Source organism: Phyllobates terribilis, unplaced genomic scaffold (assembly GCF_046119375.1).
Source record: "Phyllobates terribilis strain yellow unplaced genomic scaffold, ASM4611937v1 Scaffold_1__5_contigs__length_1240528914, whole genome shotgun sequence".
NCBI classification, from domain to species: Eukaryota; Metazoa; Chordata; class Amphibia; order Anura; family Dendrobatidae; genus Phyllobates; species Phyllobates terribilis.
In genome coordinates this window covers 179,647,756-179,660,411 of record NW_027362761.1, presented here as the reverse complement: position 1 = coordinate 179,660,411, position 12,656 = coordinate 179,647,756, and the positions used below count along the sequence as shown (strand labels likewise).

Sequence of the window (12,656 nt, the reverse complement as noted above, 5' to 3'; positions counted from 1 at the left end):
GTTGGGCTAGGGTTAGGGTTGGGGTTAGGGTTGGGCTAGGGTTAGGGTTGGGCTAGGGTTGGGCTAGGGATAAAGTTGGGGTTAGGAATAGGGTTGGGCTAGGGTTAGGGTTGGGCTAAGGTTGGGCTAGGGTTCGGGTTGGGCAAGGGTTAGGGTTGGGGTTAGAGTTAGGGTTGGGGTTAGGGTTGGGGTTAGGGTTGGGCTAGGGTTAGGGTTGGGGTTGGGGTTAGGGTTGGGCTAGGGTTAGGGTTGGGCTAGGGTTGGGCTAGGGATAAAGTTGGGGTTAGGATTAGGGTTGGGCTAGGGTTAGGGTTGGGCTAGGTTTAGGGTTGGGATTTTTTTCAAAAGTAAAAAAAAAAAAAGATGACGACATGGCGACTAGTGTTGAGCGCAAGTGCTCTCTACTTGAGTTTGCATCGGGTGCACGGGTATGCACTGAATATCGCAGGTGCTCGAGTGACATGCTCGAGTCTCCGCCCCATACGCTTCGCGGACAAAAAAACCTCGCGGGGATTGCCTGCCATGCATGAGTGATCCCCGCATGTTTTTTTTGGGTGTCTAATAACCGTGAAACATGCGGCCGGGGACTCGAGCATGTCACTTGAGCACCTGCGATACTTGGTGCATACCCGAGTACACAATGCAAACTCAAATAGCGAGCACTTACGCTCAAGACTAATGACAACTTATTCAATATAATGACCTAATGTTATCATATTCTGTGTCGTACCTCTGGATTCAAAATGTTCACTATACCCCTTGATAAAATCCATGAGGGGTGTAGTTTCCAAAATGGGGTGTTTCCACTATTTAGGCACATCAGGGGCTCTCCAAACACGACATGGCGTCCGCTCTCGATTCCAGCCAATTTTGCGTTCAAAAAGTCACACAGTGCTCCTTCCCTTCTGAACTCTGCGGTGCGCCCAAACACTGTATTTTCCCCACATATGAGGTATTGGCGTACTCAGGAGAAATCGCACAAAAGTTTTTGGGGTCCATTTTCTCCTCTTACCCTTGTGAAAATAAAAAAATTGGGGCTAAAACATAATTTTTGTGGGAAAAGTTGGATTTTTTTATTTTCATGGCTCCATGTTATAAACTGCTGTAAAACACTTGGGGGTTCAGGGTACTCACCACACATCTAGATAAGTTCCCTGAGGGGTCTAGTTTCCAAAATGGTGTCACTTGTGGGGGGTTTCCACTGTCTAGGCACATTAGGGGCACATCCGCTATTTATTCAAGCAAATTTTACAATTAAAAAGTCAAATGGCGCTCCTTCCCTTCCGAACCCTTCCGTGCGCCCAAACAATGGTTTTCCCCCACATATGGGGTATCGGCTTACTCAGGAGAAATTGCATAACAAACTACATGGTGCAATTTCTCCTGTTACTCTTATGAAAAAGCAAAAGAGGGGGCTGAAAAACATTTTTGTGGGAAAAATGTGAAAATTTTATTTTTATGGCTCAATGTTATAAACTTCTGTGAAGCACCTGGGGGTTCAAGGTGCTCATCACACATCGAGATAAGTTCCCTGAGGGGTTTAGTTTCCAAGATGGTGTCACTTGTGGGGGGTTTCCACTGTTTAGGCACATCAGGGACTCCCCAAACGCAAAATTTTACATTCAAAAAGTCAAATGGCGTTCTCAGGGAAAATTGCACAACAAATTTTGGGGTCCATTTTTTCCTGTTACCCCTGTGAAAATAAAAAAAATTGGGTCTAAAGTAACATTTTTGTGAAAAAAGTTAAATGTTCATTTTTTTCTTCCACATTCCAAAAATTCCTGTGAAACACCTGAAGGGTTAATAAAGTTCTTGAAAGTGGTTTTGAGCACTTTTAGGGGTGCAGTTTTTAGAATGGTGTCACTTTTTGGTATTTTCTGTCATAAAGACCCCTCAAAGAGACTTCAAATGTGATGTGGTCCCTAAAAAAATGCTTTTGTAAATTTTGTTGGAAAAATGAGAAATTGCTGGTCAACTTTTAACCCTTATAGCTCCCTAATAAAAAAAAAAATTGGTTCGAAAATTGTTCTGATGTAAAGTAGACATGTGGGAAATGTTATTTATTAAGTATTTTGTGTGACATATCTCTCTGATTTAAGGGCATAAAAATTAAAATTTTAAAAATTGCAAAATTTTCAAAATTTTCGCCAAATTTCCATTTTTTTCACAAATAAACGCAAGTGATATCGAAGAAATTTTACCATAATCATGAAGTAAAATATGTCACGAAAAAACAATCTCAAAATCAGGGGATCCCTTGAAGCGTTCCAGAGTAATTACCTCATAAAATGACATTGGTCAGAATTGTAAAAATTGGCCTGGTCATTAACGTGCAAACCACCTTGGGTTGTAAAGGGGTTAAATTCAGCAAAAAGAAAAGTTTTTAAAAATATGAAAAAAATATAAAAAAAACAACTAGAAACTTTCGAAGTAAAAAATAACATAACCTGACTTATTTTCGGGGAAACACGGTAGATAGCCCTTGTTTGGCCACAACCGATATCCAAAAATAGAAGGCTTCAAACTCTTGCACTGAAGGACACACACAGAAAAGGGCCCCTTTGCAAAAATATTATATGGGCTCTTTGCAGTCGAAGATCTCATCATAATGCACAACTCCACCTGCTTTGGAGGTAGAAATGGGCCCCTTTACCTCTTGTGCCCCTGTGCGGTCGGACAGGATGCACCAATGATATGTCCGCACCTGAACTCTTGCTATATTACAAACAAAACATCCTAAGCTCAATAGACAATTGATGTCCTCTATAGGCTGTTTATAAAAGTATTTTTATAGTCAATAAAGTTTTTACTTTTCTTGCAAAATTTCAATATATTGGTATCAATATGTTAAAAAAATTTAGCTTTTATGTCTGAGAAGGAAATATCACCAAAATGTAATACCATACAGTATGAAGATCTATACAATAAATATACCTGAAGAAGGAAACCCTAGAACATGAGACTGAAGTTGTAGACAAAATAGTTACATACCCATCCATACTCCAGATCCCAGCACCAGCAATAATTAAAAAAACGTACAAAAACTGCTTGTAGAAAGTCACCAGTTAATATAGTGACATAAGTCGTCATAATATCATTTACTGTAAGTCGTACAAACTCCTAGAATAAGAAGCAAATTACAAAGATTTCACATTTGTGATACTTGTACCCAATACAATTAATATACATAAGATGTATAGAATATAATAGCGCAACCTAGAGATCAGTTTGCAAGCACAGGATTTTTCTCAATTCACGATGACCAAAATATAGTGAATGGTATGGACTAGGTTTTGTTTAAAGTGCTGAGGAGAAGGCTCACAGCTTCTGATTGAATGTGATTAGATATTGCCCAGATGGTTGAGGATTTATTTTTTTTACTGTGATGCAGTATATTACAACAATAAAACAGTTTGCAGCCAGTTTGGAACCTAATCCCTTGTATTGAAGTGGAAATCCTATCTGTAACAAATATTTGAGAAGATTTCGATCTAATTGACTAATTTTATATATATATATATATATATAAAACTATATACATACAGTATATATATATATATATATATATATATATATATATATATATAAAACTACAAGCCAATCACAGAGGAAACATATAGGGCCATAAATACAATTAAACAAATATTTATTTATTTTATTTTACACATTTCTATAGCGTTATTAATTCCACAGCGCTTTACAGACATTATGGGCACTGTCCTCATTGGGGCTCACAATCTAAATTCCCTATCAGTATGTCTTTGGAGTGTGGGAGGAAACCGGAGAACCCGGAGGAAACCCATGCAAACACGGGAAGAACATATAAACTCCCTACATATGTTGTATATTAATCTATAATCAAAATACATATAAACCCATTAAAAGAGAATTTACACAGAGGGAAGAAGACAGGTAACTTGGTGTAAGTAACAAGAATTATCTACTGCACTGTGCAAGTTTTAGGCAGGTATGGAAAAAATGCTGCAAAGTAAGACTGTGTTCAAAAATAATGAGTTAACAGTTTATTTTTCTCAGTTAACAAAATGCAAAGTGAATGAACAAAGAAGAAATCAAAACAGCTTCAAATCATCAATTCCTCTAATTACACTTGCACAGTTTTTGAACAAACTTGGCAGGGAGGATGCTCCAAATATCCTGGAGAACTAACCACAGATCTTATGTAGATGTAGGCTTGTACAAATCCTTCTGTCTCTTCATGTAATCTCAGATAGACTCGATGATGTTGAGATCAAGGCTCTGATCATCACTCATTGTTCTTCATGCTGAAAAATGTTCTAAATAACATTGGTTGTATATTTGGGATTGGTTTCCTGCTGTAAAATAAATTAGGAGCCAATCAGAAACGTCCCTGATGGAATTTCATGATGGCTAAGTATACAGCTATATTTCTGAGCACTGATGACACCATTAGTTTTAACTAGTGTTGAGCGAACATGCTCGACACTGCTCGGTACTCGCCCGAGCATCACGCTACTCGGGATGTTCGGCGAGCACCGAGCATTTCCGGGTTACTCGGGCGGGAGCTCGGGTCTCCGCCCTGCATGTTTGGCGCTCTTTACAGAGCCAATGAACATGCAGGGATTGCCAGCCAGTCACTGTAATGCCGCAGCCGTGTTGTTTGTGGGCATTACAGTGATTGGCTGGCCGCACAGCGTCACCTCGAGTATTTAAAACCGGGCGCCGCCATCTTGGACACAGTCGCTCCGGATCAGACAGTGTAGGGACAGCGCTGCTGATTTAGGGAGAGATATATCCTGCAAAATAGTTAGTGTAGAGTCTGCCAGATCAAACAAACAGTCCTTCTCAGGACTAATATCCATCCCAGGTATATCAGGCAGGCAGACAGGCAGGCTGTATAGGAGACGCAGTGGTTATACCAGCAAACGCTGCATTACAGTCCTGTGTGCTGCTTCTGTTGCTGAAATTGCTGGACTTAGCTCCAGGTCCCGGGGGCCAGGAAAAATCCTTTTTTTTTATCTAAATCCTCTTTTTTTTTCCTCCTTCACAATGTACAAATACCCATCTTATTAACCTTTTGGTGCCCCCCCCCCCAAAAAAAAAAAAAAAGTGTGCCTCTGATTTTTCAGACACAAATATATCTGTTGAAAATAGTCTGGTGTAGGCCAGAGAAATAGAAGTGTGGTTTTGCAGTTCTATGGGCCATTTGTATCTAAAAAAACCAGTTTGAGTGTGTCGCTCACTGTTCAGCCGCAAATATATATATATTTTAAAAAGCCTGGTATACACCAGTAAATTATTACTGTGGTTTTGATGTTCCACGGTAAAACATCTCTATTATCCTGTTTTTGGCATTTTTTGCTGTATAAAAATAATAAGTGTCTCCCTGATTTTCCAGACACAAATATATCTGTTAAAAATAGTCTGGTGTAGGCCAGAGAGACAGAAGTGTGCTTTTGCTGTTCCACGGTAAAAAATCTCTATTATCCTGCTTTTTGCATTTTTTGCTGTAAAAAAAAAAAAAATAGTGTCTCCCTGATTTTTCAGACACAAATATATCTGTTGAAAATAGTCTGGTGTAGGCCCGAGAAATACAAGTGTGGTTTTGCAGTTCCACGGTACAAACCTCTGTATTATCCACTTTTGGGCCATTTGTATCTAAAAAAAACAGTTTGAGTGTGTCGCTCACTGTTCAGCCGCAAATATATATATATTTTAAAAAGCCTGGTATACACCAGTAAATTATTACTGTGGTTTTGATGTTCCACGGTAAAACATCTCTATTATCCTGTTTTTGGCATTTTTTGCTGTATAAAAATAATAATAGTGTCTCCCTGATTTTTCAGACACAAATATATCTGTTGAAAATAGTCTGGTGTAGGCCAGAGAGACAGAAGTGTGCTTTTGCTGTTCCACGGTAAAAAATCTCTATTATCCTGCTTTTTGCATTTTTTGCTGTAAAAAAAAAAAAAAATAGTGTCTCCCTGATTTTTCAGACACAAATATATCTGTTGAAAATAGTCTGGTGTAGGCCCGAGAAATACAAGTGTGGTTTTGCAGTTCCACGGTACAAACCTCTGTATTATCCACTTTTGGGCCATTTGTATCTAAAAAAAACAGTTTGAGTGTGTTGCTCACTGTTCAACCGCAAATATATATATATTTTAAAAAGCCTTGTATACACCAGTAAATTATTACTGTGGTTTTGATGTTCCACGGTAAAACATCTCTATTATTCAGGTTTTGGTATTTTTTTCCGTAAAGAAAAACAGTAGTGTCTCCTGACTGTTGTGACACAAAAATATATCTGTTGAAAATAGTCTTGTGTAGGCCCGACATCCCAGTGTGGTTTCGCAGTTCCACGGGTCAAATCGCTGTACTATCCAGTTTTGGGCCTTTGGTATCTAAAAAAAAAGCAGTTTGAGTGTGTCGCTCACTGTTCAGCCGCAAATATCTCTATTTAAAAAAGTGTGGTATATCCCAGTAAACAATAACTGTGGTTTTCCTCTTCCACGGTTCTAATCTACTCTTTATTAGAGATGAGCGTTGTTCTACTCGAACTGTTCGCCAATCTCAAATTCGAGCTGTTTTGGGCGGTGTTCGAGCCGTTCGGCGAACACGAACAATTTGATAAAAATTCGGCTGTTCGAGGTTATGTTCGATAACTGTTCGTGCACCAAAATCATAACTGGATTTTTTCTCAGTAATGATGAAAATTAATGTTAATACGCAGTTTGAGTGTACAGCGGGGTGGGGGGAGGGGCAGGGGATGGATCTCTGCAGGAACAATGAAGATCTCCATTTTTTTTTCTCTTTCCCGCATTTGCAGTGGGGAGGTGCAATCTGTCAGCCTATCAGCAGCGCACACACGGAGCGAAGTGCTTTTTTTCACACAAGCAAGGGCATGTGTCATTGGCAGTGTATGTCACATGTCCTTGCCCTATAAGACCAAGCCATTTTCCCCGTCGCCACCATTTTCTCACTGCTGCAGCTGCGTGTTAGACGGCACCGCTGTTGCTGTGTGCGCTATACCTTGTTAATTTCAAGCCAATTTTCGCACAAATATACAGATAGCTTGGGAGTAGGGAATAGTTGTGATTGCAGTCCTTTTAAGGACTAGGTTACAGCATTTCCTACGACTTTTATCAGGGAGGTCTGCGCTCTTAAATAGATAGGTTGTGGGAGTAAAGACTAATTGTAATTGGAGTCCTTTTCAGGACTAGGTTACATCAGTTCCTATCAGTTTTTGCCAGGCAGGTCTGTGCCAGTGCTGTGCAAGTTTTTTTCACAGCATTTGGCTGAATCTAGCAAAGCTAATCCTTTTTGGCCTATTGCAGAGTGTGTTAGTCAGTGGAGTAGCCTATCTGTGCTGCAAGATATACCACCTGTGTATAGAATACCAATTTTTTTACTGCACCTAGTGAAGTAAAATCTTTTGGGCATAGCATCATTCTATTAGTCCATCTATACTGACCTCCATCAGGTTGCAAATTAAAACTAATTTTTATCTGCATCTACAGTACCTCTGAAAAAATATTTGGGCTTCTAGCTGTGTGTGGGACTTGTTGTATTAGTCCATCTATACTGACCTCCATCAGGTTGCAAACTGAATATATTTTTTTCTGCATCTACCTCTGAAAAAATATTTGGGCTTCTAGCTGTGTGTGGGTCTTGTTCTATTAATCCATCTATACTGACCTCCATCAGGTTGCAAACTGAATATAATTTTTTTCTGCATCTAGCTCTGAAAAAATATTTGGCCTTCTAGCAGTGTGTCGGACTTTCTCTATTAGTCCATCTATACTGACCTCCATCAGGTTGCAAATTAAAAATAATTTGTATCTGCATCTACAGTACCTCTGAAAAAATATTTGGGCTTCTAGCTGTGTGTGGGACTTGTTGTATTAGTCCATCTATACTGACCTCCATCAGGTTGCAAATTAAAAATAATTTGTATCTGCATCTACAGTACCTCTGAAAAAATATTTGGGCTTCTAGCTTTGTGTGGGACTTGTGGTATTAGTCCATCTATACTGACCTCCATCAGGTTGCAAACTGAATATATTTTTTTCTGCATCTACCTCTGAAAAAATATTTGGGCTTCTAGCTGTGTGTGGGACTTGTTGTATTAGTCCATCTATACTGACCTCCATCAGGTTGCAAATTAAAAATAATTTGTATCTGCATCTACAGTACCTCTGAAAAAATATTTGGGCTTCTAGCTGTGTGTGGGACTTGTTGTATTAGTCCATCTATACTGACCTCCATCAGGTTGCAAATTAAAAATAATTTTTATCTGCATCTACAGTACCTCTGAAAAAATATTTGGGCTTCTAGCTGTGTGTGGGACTTGTTGTATTAGTCCATCTATACTGACCTCCATCAGGTTGCAAACTGAATATATTTTTTTCTGCATCTACCTCTGAAAAAATATTGGGCTTCTAGCTGTGTGTGGGTCTTGTTCTATTAATCCATCTATACTGACCTCCATCAGGTTGCAAACTGAATATAATTTTTTTCTGCATCTAGCTCTGAAAAAATATTTGGCCTTCTAGCAGTGTGTCGGACTTTCTCTATTAGTCCATCTATACTGACCTCCATCAGGTTGCAAATTAAAAATAATTTTTATCTGCATCTACAGTACCTCTGAAAAAATATTTGGACTTCTAGCTGTGTGTGGGACTTGTTGTATTAGTCCATCTATACTGACCTCCATCAGGTTGCAAATTAAAAATAATTTGTATCTGCATCTACAGTACCTCTGAAAAAATATTTGGGCTTCTAGCTGTGTGTGGGACTTGTTGTATTAGTCCATCTATACTGACCTCCATCAGGTTGCAAACTGAATATATTTTTTTCTGCATCTAACCCAGCCAATAGTTTTGGCCTAATACCACAGTTTGGCCACTCAGCTCTGCTCGGTTACCATCCATTGTTTTTTTGTGCAAACAACTCCAGAGTTGTGAATTAGTTAACCACCAAAATGAGTGGAAAAAGGCCTGCTGCTGGTGGAAAGGGGAATAGGCGTGTTGGGAAGGGGAAAAAAGGTTGTGTCCGTGGGGTAGGTGTTAAAGCAACAGTAACATCTGCAGAAGAAAGACCATCTTCCAGCCAAACTAAAATGTCTACTTCTTTTAGCGGACAATGTGATAAGATCCCTTTCTTACGGCCACGCCAATCGCTACAAATTCCAGATGAGGCACAAAAACAGCAGGTGCTTCAACGGATATCAAGTGCTCCTTTAAGTGGGCTCTCCTCCACATCAACTTCAACATCACCAATACTCCAGTACTCAAAGGTGTCACCCAAATCGCACTTGCTTCCTCACAGCTCCCAAATCTCCAGCTGCCCGTCTGAGTATGAGGTAGAACAGATGGTTGAGTCTGCAGAGCTGTTTACTCATACTATAGCCTGGGAATCAGAGGTCGACTCCAGCGCTTCTGTGAATCCAGACGAGGAAATGATCTGCACTGATGCCCAGAATCTTTATGAGTCGGATCCAGGACCAGACGCAGAAGGTTCTGACCATAATGTAGACCCTCATTCCCAAACTGTAACTCCTGTTGGTGGAGACAATGAGGAAGACGATGATAAGACTCAAATACCTGATTGGAGTGACAACTTTAGTTTTTTGTCAGGGCAGGAACAGGTTGGCTCTGAGGACGACGGGTGTGATAACACACAGGGTGATGATGATGAGGTTGGAGATCCCACTTACTGTCAACCCACAGTCAACCAAGAGATGAGGTCAGCAGAGGAGGTGGAGGAAGATGCTAGTGACGACGAGGTCAGGTTGCGCCTTCCTGGACAGAGACGTAGTACTGGAAGCACGTCAACAACTGCATCCTCAAACACAACTCTGCCTCTCACCACAAGTCGTGGTGGCTCTTCAGGTCGCATGGGTGCTAAGCCTTGCATAGCCTGGGCATTTTTTCAGATCGATAAAGATGACCAAACTCGTGTTATCTGTAACATTTCTCAGCAAAAGCTAAGTAGAGGCCAAAAAATACATAGTTTGAGTACTTCATGCATGAACCGGCACATGGACATGAAGCATAAGTTGCAGTGGGAAGCTCAGTGTGCTACAATGCGGCCTAGCCGGCCAGGCCAACCACCGTCTGCCATATCTTGTGCATCCGCGGCCTCTTCATCCTCTGTGACTGGGGGGGCAGCAGTCACACCTGTTTTGGGGCGCAGACCTGCCACCTCTTTACCCGCAACAGCCAGCGTGATTGGCAGGTCATCATTTTCTTTGGAGGTGGTAACAGCAGCTGGTGTTGAGCGCTGTCCGACATCGATAGCACCACCTTTGGATCAAGGCAACCTAACATGTCCGCCTGCATCTTCCTCACAGACCGGCAGTTTGCCGGGGACACCCTTATCAACCCCGTCTAAGCACAATAGCCAGCTCTCGGTCCCTCAGATGTGGACAAGTAAAAGACCATTTCCTCCTAGCCATGAGAAAGCTAAGAGGTTGAATTTCACCATCTGCAAGCTCTTGGCTACAGAAATGCTGCCTTTCCGCCTGGTGGACACAGAGGATTTTCGAGACCTTATGTCCGTCGCAGTGCCCCAGTACCAGATGCCCAGTCGGCACTACTTCTCAAAGAAAGGTGTGCCTGCGCTCCACCAGCATGTCACACACAACATCACCGCTTCTTTGAGAAACTCTGTGTGTGACAGGGTGCATTTCACCACAGACACTTGGACGAGTAGGCATGGACAGGGGCGTTACATGTCGCTGACTGGGCACTGGGTAACTATGGTGACAGCAGGACAAGGGGCTGCTGTCCAAGTCTTGCCGTCCCCACGAGTTGTGCGTCAATCCTCTTTATGTCAAAGTTCCTCCACTGCTTCTGCCTCCTCAACCTCCTCTTGGTCTTCCACCTGCACCCAAAGCCTGTCTGGTCATGCCACAAGCTTTCTAACTGCGCAGAAGGGATCCTGCACACCTCCTTACTATGCTGGCAGTAGGGCTCAACGTCATCAGGCGGTTTTTACATTGAAATGTCTGGGAAATGTGAGTCACACAGCTGAGGAGTTGTGGTCAGCTCTGGAGAACCAATTTCATGAATGGTTGTCTCCACTGGACCTGAAACCAGGGAAGGCCGTGTGCGACAATGCTGCAAACCTGGGTGCGGCCCTTCGCCGGGGCAATGTCACACACGTGCCTTGTATGGCTCACGTGTTGAACCTGGTTGTCCAGCAATTTTTAGCCCACTATCCCAGACTAGATGGTCTTCTGCAGAGGGCACGGTCGCTGTGTGCTGACTTCCGCCGTTCGCATCCCGCAGCTCAGCGACTTACATCTCTACAGAAGTCGTTGGGCCTGCCACTTCACCGGCTAAAATGCGATGTGCCTACCCGGTGGAATTCAACTCTGCACATGTTGCAGCGACTGTGGCAGCACCGACAAGCCCTGGTGCAATACGTTCTGACGTATAGCCTGGGCCAACGAGATTCAGAGGTGGGGCAAATCACGCTGGAGGAGTGGTCTCAGATCAGGGACCTATGCACCCTTCTGCACAGTTTTGAAATGGCGACGAAGATGTTTAGTGCTGACGATGCCATTATCAGCATGACTATTCCGGTGATTTACATGCTGGAGCACATGTTAAACAGAATTCGGAGTCAGGTGGTGGCACAAGAGGAGGTGGAGGAAGTAGAGGAGGAGGAGTTGTATGCGGAAGGGCTAACATCTGCAAGGTCCAGACGGTCGGCAGCACCAAGGCGGCAGGCATGTGAGGGTGGGGGAGATGGTTTTACCAGGGCGCATGGTAGCAGCCAAACTAGTGAGGAAGGTGCAGGAGCCCAGGAAGAAGTGGAGGACGAACTGATGGAAGACTCATCAGATGAGGGAGACCTTGATCACATTTCTGTTGTGCGAGGTTGGGGGGAGAGGACAGAGGAAGGAAGCATGATTGTTACCTCGCCACCAACACAACAGGGACTTGGTGCTCCTGGATGCGCAACACACATGAGTGCCTTCTTGCTGCACTACCTGCAACATGACCCTCGAATTGTGAGAATTAGAAATAATCCTGACTACTGGGTTGCCACACTGTTAGATCCCCGGTACAAAAGTAAATTTGCAGAAATTATTCCTGCCATAGAAAGGGATGCATGCATGCAGGAGTATCAGCAGAGACTGTTGCAGAATCTTACATGTGCTTTTCCACAAAATACCAGTGGTGCGCGTAGTGAATCTCACAGTTCCTACTTGCCAACCGTGGGACCGTCAAGTGTTCAGCACTCAAACCGTAACAGAACCACAGTATCTGGTGGTAACATCAATTTTGCGGAATCACCACTTTTTTAGCCCATCCTTTGCAAGGCCACAGGAGACAAGAAGTCTGACACATAGTCAACGCCTAGAGACGATGGTACAGGAGTATCTCCAAGTAAACATTGAAGCCACGACTGTGTCACTGGACCCTTGCTCTTTTTGGGCTTCCAATCTGGATAAATGGCCGGAGCTAGCCACTTACGCCTTGGAGATCTTGTCATGCCCCGCAGCCAGCGTTCTGTCTGAACGTGTGTTCAGCGCTGCTGGTGGTGTGCTGACAGATAAGCGCACGCGGCTCTCCACTGATAATGTAGACAGACTCACGTTCATAAAGATGAACAAATCATGGATCCGAAACGACTTTTCTACCCCTGTGTCATCCTGGGGAGAG

General features: G+C 42.5%; 1 protein-coding gene across 1 annotated transcript in view; it reads right to left on the bottom strand.

The window, feature by feature from the left end:
• The window catches only part of LOC141177313 (transmembrane channel-like protein 1), a 165,239-nt gene that overhangs the window by 42,133 nt on the left and 110,450 nt on the right, over positions 1 to 12,656 (bottom strand). The window contains exon 12 of the mRNA XM_073660443.1: positions 2,992 to 3,120. Within this exon, the coding sequence (XP_073516544.1) occupies positions 2,992 to 3,120 (129 nt within the window). The remainder of the gene's footprint in view (positions 1 to 2,991; positions 3,121 to 12,656) is intronic.